Source organism: Heteronotia binoei, chromosome 5 (assembly GCF_032191835.1).
Source record: "Heteronotia binoei isolate CCM8104 ecotype False Entrance Well chromosome 5, APGP_CSIRO_Hbin_v1, whole genome shotgun sequence".
NCBI classification, from domain to species: domain Eukaryota; kingdom Metazoa; phylum Chordata; class Lepidosauria; order Squamata; family Gekkonidae; genus Heteronotia; species Heteronotia binoei.
The window spans coordinates 20,755,269-20,773,241 of NC_083227.1; the positions used below are offsets into that span (position 1 = coordinate 20,755,269).

At 46.6% G+C, this 17,973-nt stretch overlaps 1 protein-coding gene across 1 annotated transcript in view; it reads left to right on the forward strand.

Annotated features, from left to right (window-relative positions):
* Window positions 1-17,973, forward strand: part of LOC132571818 (uncharacterized) — a 51,954-nt gene that overhangs the window by 13,198 nt on the left and 20,783 nt on the right. The window contains exons 4-5 of the mRNA XM_060238611.1: window positions 1,534-2,123; window positions 4,750-7,745. Of these exons, the coding sequence (XP_060094594.1) occupies window positions 1,534-2,123; window positions 4,750-7,745 (3,586 nt within the window). The remainder of the gene's footprint in view (window positions 1-1,533; window positions 2,124-4,749; window positions 7,746-17,973) is intronic.

The window sequence follows — 17,973 nt, forward strand, 5'->3', positions numbered from 1 at the left end:
AGAATCTATGCCAAAACAGTACAATTAACACACTGAAAGAACAACCAGTTTGGTTTAGATACCATTTGTTGTGTTGGAAAACATATCAGAATTGAAGAATGATGATGAGTGTGTCGCAGGCAATAAATGCAGATTGCTTTATAGCTACTTAAGGCTGGGTTAAGCTGAAAACATGGTTTTTTTTCTCAGAGGTGTTCCTCTCCACCTAGTATACATTTTAACATAATGTAGCATACATTATAAACATTATTCCAGTTTGCAAGTACAGAGGATCTTCCCTAAAAAGTGGGTTTGATTTTGGATCAAGTCCATTAATATCTTCTTAAACTCTCTGTTTGGTTGGTAGTTCAGATGTTTGCTTTACCAAGTGGTGGGCAACTGGCATATATACATAAAGGATTGAATAATCTGTTACACAGCAAGCTTGGAAGCTGCTCAGGAACTATTAGATTCTGTTGTACTTGGTGCTAGAAATGCCTACCTCAATTCTCAAGCAGCTGAAAAAGTGAACTTCTTCAGATGTAGCAACAGTAAGTTGACATTAAACTAGGATCATAGAATCACAGAGTTGGAAGGGACCTCCAGGGTCATCTAGTCCAATCTTAAAACTAACTTAGCTTACAGGGAACACTTGTCAGAATCAGTTCATCAGAGGCCTAATGGCTGTCCACTTCTGTGATAAACTTAAAGCAGTCTACCTGAGTGAGTGATGAAAAACTCACTCTGATTGGCTGATCCACTTCCATGAAAAGAAATGTATCGAGTGGAAGGAGGCTGGCAGGAGAGGAAAATCTCCTCAGTGTTTAGTTCAGTTTAAGTTTGACTGGAGATTGGAGCTAAGAGCAGTCTGTCAGCTCAGTTCCTTGAGACAGAACTGGTTTCTGTCTGGAAGAGAGTTTCATTTGTGAAAAGGAGCAAATCCAAAGCTATAGTTGAGGGAAAATTCTCACCAACTACTGTGTGTGTGTATATAATATAATATAATATAATATAATATAATATAATATAATATAATATAATATAATATAATATAATATAATATAATATAATATAATATAATATAATATAATATTATATAAATATATGCCTCACTTCTGTCTTCTCCCTTCTTCTGTGTTGCATTATGAAGGAATGTTTGGCCCCTTCTGTGGCTATGGGCAGAATGCCTTCTGGCTAATCAAGAATTGGGAAAGGTTGCCGCAAGGGAGGTTTCAGGAGGCCATAATGCCCCATCTCTAGATTTCTCAGGATTCTTCTTCCTTCCCCAGTGAGATTTTCCAGAGGCTTCCTGATTTCCCTCAGCTCCAGGGCCTCCTTTCAAAATCAACCAAAACATGAGCTGAGGTGTGTATGCCTGGAGTCTCTCCAGCAGGCTTTACAGAGAGTCAGGAAGGGTTGCACGGTTAGCCTCCCTAGTCAAGGGCCACCAGTCTAGGCACTGCACCGCACATCGGTTCAGCATTGTATTGGAATAGGGTAGAGATAATCGCTTTTGTGGTGGGTGTCACTGACAATATCTGGATTTTGTCCCAGGATATAACACCTGTGTGCTGGAATACGAGAAGAACGGTTGGCAGAAAAGACTTGAAAAAGCGGACATTGATGACAGATTGCTAGAAGGATCTGAAGGGAAATGTTTCTGGGACTCTGTAACACAATCAAAGCCTCAAATAGAGCTGGAAACAGACAGTCACCAGAGTGATCATGAGGAGAATAAACCCAAACTAGCCTTGCTTTGGCAGGAAGATGCTGAAAATTTAGAGTTGGACAAAGGACTCCTGAAGTGTGAAAGAACGCAGAGAGACCAAGACTGTGATAACTTTAGTCAGAGCGCGAACTTTATCAGGAATCCACAAATGGCAGAAAAAGCGTATATTTGTTCATGCTGTGGACAAATATTCCAAGGGACTTCAGCTTTGCTCATGCATGAGAGAACTCATATAGCAGAGAAAATATATAAGTGTGCGCAGTGTGGGAGAAATTACTCTTGTCATTCTGACCTCCTTGTACACCAGAAGAGCCATGCACGGGAAAATCCACATCAGTGTGCTTTGGATTGTGGCAAATGGTCTAGACAGAATGCCCCCCTGCACCCACACCAGGGAGCTCACCTGGAAGAGAAGGTAAGCAGGTACCCTGAGTGTGTAAAAGGCTTTGACAGCAACTGGCAACTCTGTCAGCACAAGAAACTCCACATGAGGCAGAAGCAGAATGAGTGCTCAGAATGTGGGAAAAGGTACAAATGGAAGGCTTCCCTCATGAGGCAAAGCCAGGGGTTTTTTTTGTAGCAGGAACTCCTTTGCATACTAGGCCACATACCCCTCATATAGCCAATCCTTCTGAAGTTTACAGTTGACCCTGGAATAAGAGCCCTGTAAACTCTTGGAGGTCAGAGGTCACTTTGTCAGGTACAGAGCTTTTTTTGTAGCAGGAACTCCTTTGCATATTAGGCCACACTCCCCTGATGTAGCCAATCCCCCAAGAGCTTACAGTGCTCCTAGTACAGGGCCTAATATAAGCTCCAGGATTGGTTACATCAGGGGTGTGTGGCCTAATATGCAAAGGAGTTCCTGCTACAAGAAAAGCCCTGGCAAGGTACATGAACATAAGAGAAGCCATGTTGGATCAGGCCAGTGGCCCATCCAGTCCAACACTGTGTCACACAGTGGCCAAAAACCCCAGGGACCATCAGGAGGTCCATCAGTGGGGCCAGGACACTAGAAGTCCTCACATTGTTGCCCCTCCCCAGCACCAATATGCAAAGGAGTTCCTGCTACAAAAAAAGGCCTGGGCAAAGTTTCCTGTGAGCCATGCTCTGAGCCTGAGCCCCACATTTGTGTGGGTTACCAGTCCTCTGGTTACACAGAGGTGAGGGATGTCTTAGGTGCAGTCACTGTGAGAGCAGCTTTAGCCGAAGATTCTATTAGGAGGCCTTTGTGGCGCCTGCAAGGCCATGAGAGATGTTTAGTAGCATAAGAGAAAGTTGGATAGGTCAGGAAAACTTACTGTTGCAATAAATCTGCAAGGTTTGGTTGCACATGCAGGAGAATGAAGTCAGAATACTGCTGCCCTGAAGGAGTGGCATTCTGGCTCTAGATATTTGTTCTCATTAATGAAATGAGCAAACCCTACCCTCCACTCTCTGCAAGCAGAAAGCTAGCACAGCAGGGAGAAAGCTTCTGCTCTCCTTCTTTTCTTGTGGTGCTGGCTTTCTCTTTGCAAGGGATGTCTAGCATAGGAAAATATCCTGAAATGGTGATGCTTCCCTACAGTTTGAATTTTTTTTTAAAAAAAAATTATATCATGCTTTCCTCCCTACTTCGGACCCAGAATGCCTTGCCTTGCCATAACGTTCTCCTTTCTTCACTTTATCCTCATACCAAGAAGCTTGCATGGTAGGTTAGGCTGGGATGTGACGGGCTCAAGCTCCAAGGTCATCCAATGGGAGGCAGAGCAGGGATTCAGATCATGATTGTCCTTGTTCAACATTCTAACCCAGGGGTGTCCATCTCATTTGTTATGAGGGCCAGATCTGACATAAATGAGACCTTGTTGGGCTGGGCCATGTTGGGTTGGGCTGAGCCATGTTGCACCAGGCCATGTGTGTACCTGTTTAAGATTAGGTAGCAGAGATATACACTTTATAAAGGACACAGACAAACACAAGTATATATTTTTAAAAACTTAAAACATGCTTAAAACGTTAGCACTCATTGGTCTTAAAGGTGCTTTCTTTGTATTTCTCCCACGGGATCCAGGGAACTGGGCAAAGGAAGCTGTGGCTCTTTCCTTCCTTCCTCAAGGAACTGGGAGGGAGCCTCAGCCAGTAGAAGGTATAGAGGCTTGGCATAGTAGCTCTGCTGTGCGATTGAGCGAGCCTGGAAAAAGAAGCGCTGCCTCCCCCCCTTCCTCCCCAAGAAGGAGCCTCAGCCAATGAAGAAAATAGAGGTTTTGCTCTGTAGCTTCTGTGCAATTGAGCAAGCCTTGCAAAGCAAGCTGTTATACAAAAGGAAGCAAGATGTCGGGAGAAGGAATCAGATAACAAGTAGCTCAGAGGCCTGATTCGGCCCCCAAACTGCATGTTTGACACCCCTCTTCTAACCACTATACCACACAGGTTCTCAACTACAGTCCTGTTCACAGGCAAATAAAATAGCACTGGAAAAGATGCAGAAGAGGGCAACTAAAATGATCACAGGGATGGAAGACCTCCCCTATGAAGGTCGGAGCCTTTAGCTTGGAGGAAGAACGACTGAAGGATGACGCGATAGAGGTTTACAAAATAATGCAAAAACTCATGGGCCGTCATCGAAATGAATGAACGGTAGGCTTAGAACAGATAAAAGGAAGTACTTCTTCATCCAAAGAATAATTAAAACCTAGAATTCACTCCTGCAGGAAGTGGTAGTGACGTAGACAGCGTCAGGAAGGGATTGGATAAACATATAGAGCAGGAGTCCATGATTGGCTATTAGCAACAAGGATGGAACACTGTTGTTGGGGCAGCGATGCTCTTGGTGCTCAGGAGGCAACAGTGGGAGGGCTTTTGGAGTTCTGGCCCTACTGGTGGACCTCTTGATGGCACCTGGTTTTTGGCCACTGTGTGACACAGAATGTTGGACTGGATGGCCCTCTGGCCTGATCCAACATGGCTTCTCTTATGTCCTTATGCTCATATTTGGCACCACAATCCTTTGTAGCTACTCCACTTCCCACAAGGCTTTGACTGTTTTCCTTTCTCTCTTTCAGCCCTCCATCTCTGGAATAACAAAGAGGTCAGCCGCCACTATGGAAGTTTCACATGCAAAGACAGGTCTCCCTGAACCAAATGAAAGTACACCCAAGCGGTTTCGGACTCACGGGCGGATGAAGGCAGGCAAGGCATGGAAACCTGCAGACGGTGCCAGAGAAGACAAGGCACAGACTGGGGATGTGTCACAGTTGCGGTTCCCTTGTGGAAAGGGAAAGAAAACGGCGGACTGCAGCGTCAGCGAAGCAGATGAAACATGGTCCATGCCTGACGGGTATCTGCCTGCTGAGGAGCCCAGCCCCTCCTCTGATGACGACACCCCTTCCTCACCTTGCAGATCAGTCACCAGTTCCCTTGATTCCTTGCTGAAAGAGGAGCACATGGCCCCCACTCTGGAGCATGATGCTGACGTCAAGGTGGGAACACTCCCCATTTTCAAATCTGAGCACGTTCATCATAGGCAGGAGGAAGTCAGTGCAGAACATAACACATCTTCAGCGAATGGAACAGACAACGAGAGAGTCACTGGGGACATGGTGATACATTCTAATGCCACGGCAGACCATGGGAAAGATGCAGGATGTTCTGATCTTCCATACACCACCTGGCCAGACCCTGCACAAATGCCGCAGTCTGGCAATGAAAGCGCCTCCCTCGGTTTCCACGCAAACTTCCACCAGGAGAAGAGGGCAGAGTCGATGCAGACGCCTCAGGCCTTTGTCAGAAACTCCGCAAGTGAGATCTGTGCGCCTGCGGAAGGGTGTCCGGCAGTCTCTGGCATCTTCATGCGACAAAGGAAGAATGCGTCCTACGTGTGGAAGTTCTTCCGCCGAGCGCCCAACGATAGATTTGTAGTCGTTTGTCAGGAGTGCCACTCGAGGGTGCGCCTCGGGAAGGAAAATGGATGTGGGAAGGTCGGCACTTCGGCAATGAGGAAGCACATGGAGGTGCACCATTCGAACCTCATTCCTCAGCAGCAGGGTGTGGCTGACTTCGGGACAGTCGGTGCAGCCAGCAAAGTCACGCTAGAAGCTTCCGCAGCTGAGCCGATGTATCATTCTCCAGGAGGACAGTCATCCTCGCCGAATTCCATGGTGTGTCACCAGCTTAACATCGAGGAATCGTTTTGCCTCAAGGCTCCTGTCGGCGTGTCAAGTCCTCAGGCAGCTCGCTACACCTGTGGCGTGGCAGCGTACCTTGCCGAAGCGATGCTTCCATTCAGCACAGTGGAGGAAAAGTCATTCGTCGAACTTTGCGCGGCATTCGCACCACGATGGAGGATTCCGTCCAGACAGTATTTTGCCACAAAGGCCATTCCGGCATTGGCAGAAGACATTAAAGGAGCAATATGCCGAGGTATGCGGGGAGCCGTAGGACAGGTAGTGCACTTCACCAGCAGGGTGTGGACAAGCAGCCAGGACAAGTCTTACCTTTGCGTCACTGCACACTGGGTGGGGTGCAATGCCATGGGAGCCCTCAATCACCAGGATGCCACTCTGGTTCTGGTGCCACTGACACAGAGGCACGTCGCTAACCACATTGCTGCTCAATTGCGGTCCTTGGTGGAAGAGTGGTTATCTCCCCTCGATCTGAGACTGGGGAGCATCACGACGGACAATGGTTCGAACTACATGAAGGCTTTCCAAAACACGGCCTTTTGCCACATCCGATGCATAGCTCACTGCTTGAACTTGGTGGTGACGGCGGCGTTACGGCTGGCACCAGCGTGCATCAAGACTATTGTGGACCTGGCGTATAAAATTGTCAGCCACTTCCACCACTCTAGCGGTGCACAGGAAGCCCTGAGAAGGATTCAGGTGAGGAGAGGCCTTCCTCAGCATAGACTTTGCCGAGAGGCTTGTGCACGTTGGAATAGCACTCTGCACATGCTCCAGAAACTGTGTGAGCAGAAGGAGGCTGTTAATGAGTACATGCGTGAGAAGAATTACGGTGACCTCCGAGTCCGCCCCGATCAGTGGGTTTTAATGCACAACATTGCAGATTTACTGCACTCCTTTGATGAGTGTACGGGGCTTTTGAGCCACAGCGATGCCACTCTGGGGATGGTTCTCCCTGTAATCCATGTGATAACAGCTGACGTTCAGGAGAAAATAGCCTCCTTTGCTGGTGGCTCCATGGCATCGCTGCCATCAGTGGCCTTCGGGAACACGGTGCTGAAGCAACTGACCAAAAACAAGCAGCTGCACGCCATGTCCATCAGTGTTAGGTACCACTCAGCCACATTCCTCGATCCACGGTTCAGAGACAAAATCAGGAGCTACCTGGGGGAGAGCACGGAAGAGAATTACAGTGTGTTGCATGCCTACGTTTTGAAGCAGACGACGCCCTACTGTCGCGAGCGAGCGGCGAACGCAAGGTGCACCGAGTCCGTGTCGGGGGAAGACATCGCGTCGCAGGACAGGCTTTTCTTCGAAAGAGCCCTGCAGAACAGCCAGAGCTCTGTCTTCTCGAGGGGAGTCCTAAAACTGGGTCTCTGTGGCCCTACGCCCCGCCCAGTCAAGCAAAACACATTCCTTGAGCAGGAGCCCGAGGTTAGCGCCCAACAAGAACTCGAAGCGTACGTCAGCGATGAGATTCCAGTGGAGTTCTTGCTGCCGGACAGCAACCCCTTGCATTATTGGGAAGGAAAGTGTGGCGTGTGGCCATGCTTGTCTTCCGTGGCCATCAGCACGCTGGCCTGCCCTCCAACTAGCATTCCCTCTGAGCGCCTTTTTTCCAGTTCCGGCAACAGCACGGCAAAGCTGCGGACCCAGCTGTCTCCCGCCGGCGTTTCTGCTCTGTCCTTTGTACGGTCAAACAGAAAGTGGATTCCGAGTGAGCACTGCCCTCCGGAATGCACCAGTGACGATTATGCACTGCCTCCCCCTGCTGATGCCACAGGGGCAGAGTGCAGTGTGGACGAAGAGGACACTATCTCTGTTATACTGGAGCCACTTGTTCCTGATGAAGCTTCGTGTGAATTGGAAGAAGACGGGTGACAGTTGTTGCAGGGACTCAGCATGTTTAGTCCAAGATGCTAAATTCTTCTGTCATGGGTTATGAGAAAATCAGACCGTAAAGAAATGCATGCTTTCAGCGGTGGTGGCCCCCTCCCATAAGGCTGGGTACCTGGGAGTGGAGTGGAATTCTAGCAGGAGTCCTATGCATATTAGGCCAATCCTCCAGGAGCTTACAAAATGAGCCTTGGAAGCTCTTGGAGGATTGGCTGCATCAGGGGGTGTGGCCTAATATGCAAAGGAGCTCCTGCTAGAATTCCACCCCTGCCTGGGAGCAACAATTGCTGTTCACCATCTGAGTGTCAATGCCCAGGGGCCTTTCAGTGTTTCCTTTTCTAAATATTTTTCACCTCAAGTTTATCCCAGGGGGCAATTCCGTTTGTGATTTATGCACTCTAGTGACTGACAGTGATTTGAGGTGTTCTATTGATGTATTGAGTGATCACTGTTGTTTCTTCTTATCCAAAATGAAACTTGCTTTGAGCAAAGTTCTTCCCCAACCCAGGAATTCTGAAAAAAGAGGTATTTATTTGTATTTATTTGTTTCAGTGGTTTCCTTCTGCCTTTCTAGCCAAGGTGCATGAGACAGCTTACAACTATACAATAAACAACCATTGTTTTTGAAATGGTGATAATGATTGATGGTCATCATGTGTGTGTGTGTGTGTTAAATGTTGTCAACTTGTGACTTATGGCAACTTTAGGAATTAACCTCCCAAATGCCGTTTTTAGCAGCCATGCCCTGGTCTTACAAACCGAGGGCTGTGGCTTCCTTGGTTGAGTCGTCTCACGTTGGATCTTCCTCTTTTCCTGATGCCTTCAGCTCTTCCTAGCATTATTGTCTTTTTTCATTGAATCTTGTCTTCTCATAATGTGACCAAAGTATGATATTTTAGCTTCTAGGGAAGGTTGGACATGCTTCGGTAACCATAGTAAACTTGCACTATGGTCTCTGGTGCCTCTTCCTTTTCTGAATCCAATGTGAATATCTGGGGTTTTTCATTCCATATATGGTAACAGTCTTTGTCGTAAGATTTTGTGCATCACTTGTGTGAGAAATTAATGCGGTGGTCCGATAGTTGCTGCCGTCTTTGACGTCTCCTTTTTTTTTTTTGAAACTTATTTTATTTATGGGATTTCTACCCCTGCTATCCCACCAAAGCAAACTCAGGGTGGGTAAAAAGCAGAAATTAAATACAATATATCATTAAAACATAGGAATATAACATATATTTTAAAAATTCTCAGTATAAAGCAATATGCAGAAACAATGGAGAACAACAACAAGATGGCGATAGCTCCCTAAGTCTGCTCATTGGAGATCATGATGAATGAACATTATTCAATGCTTAAAATGGTTGTTTAATGACATGGCTGTTATTTAATTATATAAGCGGTCATTATTTTAAAAGGTCTTAAAGGAAATGATGGGATATTCAAGAGGGGGAAGGTAGGGTTTCCAACTCTGACTTGAGAAATTCCTGGAGATTTAGTGGCTGGGCTAGGAGAAAGTGGCGTTTGGGAAGAAGAAGAAGATATTGGATTTATATCCCGCCCTCCACTCCGAAGAGTCTCAGAGCAGCTCACAATTTCCTTTCCCTTCCTCCCCCACAACAGACACCCTGTGAGGTGGGTGGGGCTGCCCTTTCAGGGACAACCTCTGCCAGAGCTATGGCTGACCCAAGGCCATGCTAGCAGGTGCAAGTGGAGGAGTGGAGAACCAAACCCAGTTCTCCCAGATAAGCGTCCGCACACTTAACCACTACACCAAACCGGCTCTCCTACACCAAACCGGCTCTCCGGGAAGGGATATGATGCCACAGAGGCCACTCTCTCAAGCAGCCATTTCCCCTAAGGAAAATGATCTCTGTAGTCTGAAGATTCTCTGTGGTTCTGATTCTGGGAGAATTCTGTACCTTTCCCAGGGATTGGCAACCGTAGGGAAAGAAGGGATAACATGCGGATAACATCGAGATTAACATGTGGAATTCACTGCCACAGGAGGTGGTGGTGGCTACAAGCATAGCCAGCTTCAAAAGGATCAACATATGGAGCAGAGGTCCATCAGTGGCTATTAGCCACAGTGTATTGTTGGAATTCTCTGTCTGGGGCAGTGATGCTCTGTATTCTTGGTGCTTGGGAGGGGCAACAGTGTGAGGACTTCTAGTGTCCTGGCCCCACTGATGGACCTTCAGATGGCACTAGGGTGTTGGACTGGATGGGCCGTTGGCCTGATCCAACATGGCTTCTCTTATGTTCTTATGAAGGTAAAACAATAGGGAAAATATGCACACATACCCACAAAGTCATTTTAAGTGGGGAACACGAGAAACAGGCAAGTATAACTATAGAAGTATTTTCTGTTCCACTGGCACACCCCAGATAAATGATCAAGCCTAACTCTTGGTCAAAAGAACAAAAATGCTGGGGATGATTCATCATGAACCCCACTTAGGTCGCCCTTGCTCACGTTTTTAGGGCTGGATGCTTCTCTGGGCCGATCGTACTAGGAGGGATCTGGGATTAGGGGACTTTTCTCTTTACTGGTGTCCTAAGCAATGTTCCCTTTAAACTGCAGAGTCTTGTGAGCAAAAATTCTACTTTATGAGCTACTGGCATTAAAGTTGAGAGCTACTGCACAAATTAGTGTGCTCTGGGGTCACCCTTCCTGAGCTAAGACAAAAATGTGTGAGTTGGAGGCTAAAGATCTATGAGCTAGCTCACAGTAACTCAGCTTAGAGGGAACACTGGTCCTAAGAAAGCCATCCTGTATTTCATACACTTGCAAAATAGGCAGAAATCCAAGAGTGCCGTTTTCCCAATGCCATGGCCAGGAGCTACAAGCACTGAATTTAGTTTAGGGACCTGCAGTAAGATCTGAGGGATCCAGGTTCAAATCCCCACTCTGCTATGAAAGCTTGCTGGGTCACCTTGGGCAGGGACCCTTTCAGCCTAACTTACCTGCCAGGGTGGTTGTATGCATAAAATGGAGGAGGGAAGTTTTGTAAGCCACTTTGGGTCCCTGTTGAAGAGAAAAGTAGAATATAAATGAAGTTCAAAGTATGCTAGTACGATCAAGACATTTGAAAAGAGCCCTTCTAGGAAAGACTGCCTACACACACCCATTTGGAAATTGTCTGGAAAACTGCATGCTCCTGAGGATATTAAGAGGGTTTCAGGGCTGAGCCAACTAGGCTTCTCAATCCCCAGGTCCCAGAGGGGGATCCCCCAGTTTTACAGGCTTCCCCCCTCCCCCAGCCAGCTGGCCGGCGGGGGAAGCCCCGCCCCCAGAGCCATCATGCACCTCCATGAACGATTCCTATAGGGAATGATGGGGAATTGAAGTGCGGGTCTCGGGGGCGGCTGTTTTTTGAGATAGAGGCACCAATTTTTCAGTATAGCATCTAGTGCCTCCCCCCAAAATACCTACCAAGTTTCAAAAAGATTGGACCGGGGGTCCAATTCTATAAGCCCCAAAAGAAGGTGCCCCTATCCTTCATTATTTCCTATGGAAGGAATGCATTTAAAAATTTGTGCAGTCCCTTTAAATGTGATGGCCAGAACTCCCTTGAAGTTCAATTATGCTTGTCACAACCTTGCTCTTGGCTCCGCCCCAATGTCTCCTGGCTCCACCCCCAAAGTCCCCAGATATTTCTTAAATTGGACTTGGCAACCCTATGGCCCACACAGGAGTGCCACTAGGACACAGAATGGCTTACAAACTGTCACTTTGTCACCATTTATGTTAAGCGTTCACAAGTGAAAGAGAATTTCTCTTGAGGCTGCAGGAACTGGAAAGCTGGGAGAGAAATGCGAGAAAAGGCCAAAGAAAATGGCAGGGAGAGGAAGCAGTGCCTCTTGGGAAATAAGTTAAAAAGGCAATTAAACCATGTCTAAAGAGGAATAAGTCTATCAATGGCTACTAGCCCCGGTGAAGTGGAAACTCCACATTCAGAGGCACTGAGCCTCTGACCACCCAAGTGATGATTGGAAAACCTTCAAAAGTAAGTTCTGTATGAATTTTTTTTAAAAAAAATCTCTCCCAAGACACTATGAGCTACCATTGACTATTAACCATGACAAAACTTCCATGTTTAGAAACAGTGTACTTCTGAATCATTAGTTGCTTTGGGGGCAACAATAGGACTATGTTTTTACCTTCATACCTTACTTTGGCTGAGGGGGCTTCCCCAAGCCATCTGGCTGGCAGGAAACAAAACCAAACCTTTAGTCTGATACAGTGGAGCTCTTTTGTAGAAAGGACAAGATGGGCAGATCTTTTGTAGTGGCATGGGAATTTATTTTAATGTTTCATAGAATCATAGAATTGGAAGGGACCTCCAGGGTCATCTAGTCCAAACCCCTGCACAATGCAGGAAACTTACACCTCCCCCTAAATTCACAGGTGTCAGGTCATTATAGGATATAAAACTGTGCAACATAAAACCACCAGTGAATAATGAACTCAACACGACTAGGGTAACAGGGAACAAAACTCGAGTCTAATAGCACCTTTAAGACCAGCAAAGTTTTATTCTGGATATAAGCTTTCTTATTCATGCACTCTGAAGAAGTCACCAGTGTGCAGTCTAAAGAGGGCAGGTTTTGTGAAGTGGAGGGACTTCTATGGGATATAGTGCCATTAAATCCCCTTTCCAAAGTGGTCATTTTCTCCAGGTGAACTGATCTCTGTTACATGGAGATTAGGTGTAATAGTGGGAGATCTCCAGCCACTACCTACATATCTACATATGAAGCTGCCTTCTACTGAATCAGACCCTGGGTCCATCAAGTCAGTATTGTCTACTCAGACTGGCAGCGGCTCTCCAAGGTTTCAAGCTGAGGTTTTTCACACCTATTTGCCTGGACCCTTTTTAGTTGGAGATGGCAGGGATTGAACCTGGGACTTTCTGCTTACCAAGCAGATGCTCTGCCACTGAGCCACCACCCCTCCCCAACCTGGCGGTTGGCTACCCTATTATCTGAGGAAGTGTGCATGCACACAAAAGCTTATACCCAGAATAAAACTTGGTCTTAAAGGTGCTGCTGGAATCAAACTTTGTTCTGCTGCTTCAGACCCAGCTACCCACCAGAGTTTGGGAACAATGCAAAAAAAAAAAACTAAGGCGGTAGATCCAGAGGGATTAGTTAAGTCTGTTGCTGCAAAACAGCAAAGAGGCCAGTGGCACCATGAAGACCTACACATTTTATTGTATCATAAGCTTTCGAGAAACACAGCTCTCTTTGTCAAAGACAATAACATTTGTTAGTCTTAAAGGTGCTACTGTACGCTACTAAACAAAGACAGATGCACTATAGATTAATACAATGCAAAGCCATAAAGAGCCCTCCTTTCTCCTGTGCCATTATACTGCAGTTCCAGCCCCCATCACAGCACTGCCCTCCTAAATATGGTTTTGCACAGTGCGCTTAGTGGCAGAAGCGTCGGAAGCCTTCCTGATCTCTTCAGACCAACCCTTTCCCAAAATGGGTCCTTCCACGGACACTAGCATGCATTTCCACATGGAAACAAAGTTTCCAATACTGTTATTCACACATAACAAGAGTTGGACGGATTCATTTTTATGGGCGTCTGAGCCTCACAGCGGGCGGGGGAAAGCAAAGATGGCGCCAAAAACAACCAGAAAGTCTGATCTCCAGACAAAGGAATCGTCCCTCTTTGTGTAGCCTTCAGTGGCTCCAGAGAGGCAGCAGGCTCCCGCCCTCCCTCCTCACATATCAAGCCCCTCCTGTACTTTACAGCAAATGCAGACCGGAAATTTGTGTCACTGGTCTACTCCGCTATGCTTTATTCCCTTGGCAACTCTATGGTGCAAGCCTTCTCGGTCATGGCGGCGCTCTGTCATCGTCTCCATAGCCAAATCTTTTTTTCCCCTTAAACTTGGCATTTAAAAAAGAGCCTCCGGGAACGTGACGTTTAATGCTGCGGGCGCGTAAGGAACGGGGGCTGCTTTTGCTGCAGAGCGGGCTGAGATTTTTGAATTGCACGGGGGAGAAACCCGAAGCTGATGCTTGGAGCCGGTGAGGATTTTAATTGTATTGTATATCCTCCGCGCCTTCAGCCAACATCACTGATTCCCAGAGCAAGCGGCACCTATTCCTAAGGGATGCAAATAGCCACTGAAATATAATTTTTTTAGTCTGGGCGTGCTGGAAAGGGTGTCCAGATGCTGCCTTCTGTCCCTCCCTTCAGCGGTGCGAGGCGGGATGTGAGCAGGGTGGAGTAGGGTTGCCAGGTCTGTGTTGGAAAATACCTGGAGACTTTGGGGGTGGATCCGGGAGAGGGTGGGGTTTGGGGAGGGGAGGGGCCTCAGCATGGTACAATGCCATACACCCTTCAAAGCAGTCATTTTCTCCAGGGGAGCCAGTTTGGTGTAGTGGTTAAGTGTGCGGACTCTTATCTGGGAGAACCGGGTTTGATTCCCCGCTCCTCCACTTGCAGCTGCTGGAATGGCCTTGGGTCAGCCATAGCTCTGGCAGAGGTTGTCCTTGAAAGGGCAGCTGCTGTGAGAGCCCTCTCCAGCCCCACCCACCTCACAGGGTGTCTGTTGTGGGGAGGAAGGTAAAGGAGATTGTGAGCTGCTCTGAGACTCTTCGGAGTGGAGGGCAGGATATAAATCCAATATCATCTTCTTCTCTGCCAGCTGGAGACCAATTTGTAAAAGCAGGAGATCTCCAGGTCCCACCTGGAAACTGGCAACCCTAGGGTGGAATGAGTTAGAGGTGCTCCAAGCATAGATGGAGGAAAGGGGTGACAGTGATTTGGAGGGAGGTGGTTTAGTGGAAGACTCCCTTGGTTTGCAGGCAGAAGGTCTTCCTGGTATGTCCGCTGAAATCAAGAGGTGTCTAGTGGTGCCTTAAAGACTTAATTCTATACAGCCTACCTTCCAGTGTGGCCATTTTCTCCAGGTGAAGTGATCTCTGTCGCGTGGAGATATGTGGTAATACCAGGAGACCACCAGCCACCACCTGGAGGCTGGCAATGCCAAGTTATCATCTCCAGTGAAAAGAAATCACAGAAGGACTTTTCTAAGCCTGGGGTCCTGGAGAATTACTTTCAGTAAGAGATACACCTCCCTCTACTCCAATCCTGCCTCTGTAGCTATTTTGCGTAGAGATAATTACTTTGTTGTCTTCTTATAGGATATTTGCTTTTGGCATCCTCTGTTTATGTATATTTGAAATAAAAGCTGATCATAAAAAGAAAGCATAAGCATCCAGACTACTTTAAACTGTCTCCATTCTGAAAAATGAAGTATTCAAGTAAAACAGCTGCTAGCTCTTTTAATCTGTAGAATGTGCCCTTGCCGCCTATGGTGTATTTTATTTTATTTCTTGGTGTTACTGGTTTTATTGCACTGTTTTTGGTTTTAACCTGTAGGGTTTTTTAAACTGCTATTTAATCTAAGTTGTGATCTGTCCTGAGCCTGTGTATGGGAAAGGGCGGAATATAAGCCTATAAAATAAATAAATATTCAAGATTATGCTCACTCTGATTTTTGGAAGATGTTGCTGTTCTGCAAGCCTTTTCATTATCCAGTAGAGCAAAGAAACCCTTCGGTTCTGAGCAGAACCTCCTGACTGGCGTGTAAAAATAGAAGCCAGGAAGGGGACAGGACATGGAGCTGTGAGGAATTCTGGGGAAGAATTTGGCAATCCTGGCAGAGGATGTGCATGCTTCTGGTTTATATAGCCAGTTATTCCAGCACATCTGTTACCACATCTGAGAGATTTGCGGGCCTGTTCTGTACCTAGATGTGATACAGTTTTATCCTGGCCGTCCTCTGTAGAGCTGGAAGGGAAGGGCTTACATTTTCCTCCCCCCATTTTGTCCTCACAGCAACCCTGTGAGGTAAGTTAGAATAGTGAGACTTCATTCTGTGGCTTGGGTTTCTCAGGTTGTTCCCAGAGCCACACCCTCGATGGAAAGTGCCGTCAAGTCACACCTGACTTACAATGTCCCTGTAGGGTTTCCAAGGCAAGAGAAGGTGGTTTGCCATTGCCTCCCTCTGTGCAACAACTTCTTTGGTGGTTTCCTATCTAAGTATTAACTAGGACTGACTCTGCTTAGCTTCCAAGATCTGATGAGATCCTGGCCATCCTAAAGGCCAAGGCCTTCCCTTAATGTTGCTTCCTAGCATGAGAATTTAGGTGTAAACTCCCCACTTACAATATGCCTCCTTGACCCTCACCAGGAATAACACCAGCGCCCTCTCTTTTGCCTTTCTGAGGCCATGAAAGTTGGATAACATGCCTTCCTGTCACATGGCTGTAGTATCATGGGAGTTCTTGTCATGCTCAGGGGGTTGAGTTGCCAATCTCCAGGTGGTGGCTGGAGATCTCCTGCTATTAGTACTGATCTCCAGGCGACAGAGATCAGTTCCCCAGGAGAAAATGGCTGCTGTGGAAGGTGAACTCTATGGCATTATACTCCATTGAAGTCCCTCCCTTCTCCAAACTGCACTCTCCTCAGGCTCCACCCCACTCCTCCAAACATTAAGGTATTTCTCAACCCGAACTTGGCAACCCTATCAGGGATTTGATGCTGCTGCCAAGCAGTCAAAGCTGAATCCCAGGTCTGGAAAGGATGAAGGCAGCTGGGTGAAGCTGAGAGGCAAATAACTGGTCTGAGTTCATCCAGTGAGCTTCATTGTTAAGAGGAGATGGGAACCAGGATCCCCCAGCTCACAGTCTTGACACTCTAACTAACCATTATATCATGCTAACTAGGGTTAGCACCTGATAGAAAGTAATTGACAGGGAAAGGGGGAGAGGCTGTCGCTTTTATCATAGAGCAGGGAGCTCCAGTCTTTTTGAATTCTGACATAGCTCAGTGGGTGCAGTCACAAAATGGCTGCCAAAGGAGACAGAGCGAGCCACAAAATAGATGCTGCTGCAAAAAAACAAAAAATGAGAGAGATTGCACTACAAAAGCAAGCATGAAAGGAATTACATGGTATAGTCCTGTACAAAGTGTAAACAAATTGATAACCATACATAAATATAATCTGTATATATTTTTCATGTGAAAAACACAAAAATCCAAGGTAACAATGCCATCTGTGATATGTGACAATATCCAAAAATTATTTTAAATGCTCGTAGGAGGTATAGACACAAAGATTAGATAATTGCATAAGATGAGCTCCCAGGTACTACCTATTTTTTTAAAAAATAATCTTGTTTTGTTAGTCCTAAACCTTCCCATTGTTCTGTTATGCCACATAAATCTTGAACAAGAATGAATCAAAAACAACTGCAGTTGTCGTAATGAGCAGAGAATTAATGATAACTCTTCTTATCAGATAACCTTTTCTCAGAACTGTGGTCCTTAATGTATAAGATGTGTTTCAAAATGACCAGGACTCAAGAACATGTCTTATGTGACATGTACAATCTTCATGTTTGTATACCTCCTTATGTGTATTTAGTGAGTTTTGGATATTATCACATATTACGTTTGGCATTGCTACCTTGGATTTTTGTGTTTTCCACATGAAAATTATATATACATTTATGCATGTTTACCTATTTGTTACACTTTGTAGAGGTCTTTACAAAGGGAGTTTGTGAAAATCCTTCTGAGATTGATGTAGCAGACAGCATGAGTTGACAGGGTCAACAAGACTTCGGAGTGCTTTGTCTTGGGAAAACCCCAACTGCAGAAATTGAAAATAGGGAAGGCATTCTTCTGAGGGCACTCTGTTCTCTAAGCACCATCAGATCTTGTGGAAAAGTCCTCAGATTAGACTAATGTATAAATTTAGATGAAGAAACACAAACAATTTTAAACCTTAGGCCAGGGGTCCTCAAACTTTTTAAATAGGGGGCCAGTTCACTGTCCCTCAGACTGTTGGAGGGCCGGACTGCCGTTACTGTACAAGGCCGCGGGCTGTCAGTTCTCCGTCTTCTGCATCTCTCTCCCTTCCCCACACCACACACCCCGGGGGCCTGGGAACTCACCTCACCTCGGTATCACCTCACACTCTGTCTCTGCCGCCTCAGCCCAGTGCCGGAAGTGTGCGTTGCTAACGCAAGTTTAGGTCGAACGTCACTTCCGGTCTGATTTTGCCATAACCCGGCGGGCCACATAAACGTCCTCAGCGGGCCGCATCTGGCCCACGGGCCGTAGTTTGAGGACCCATGCCTTAGGCCCTTTTAAAAAATGCCTTTTGCTATTATTTG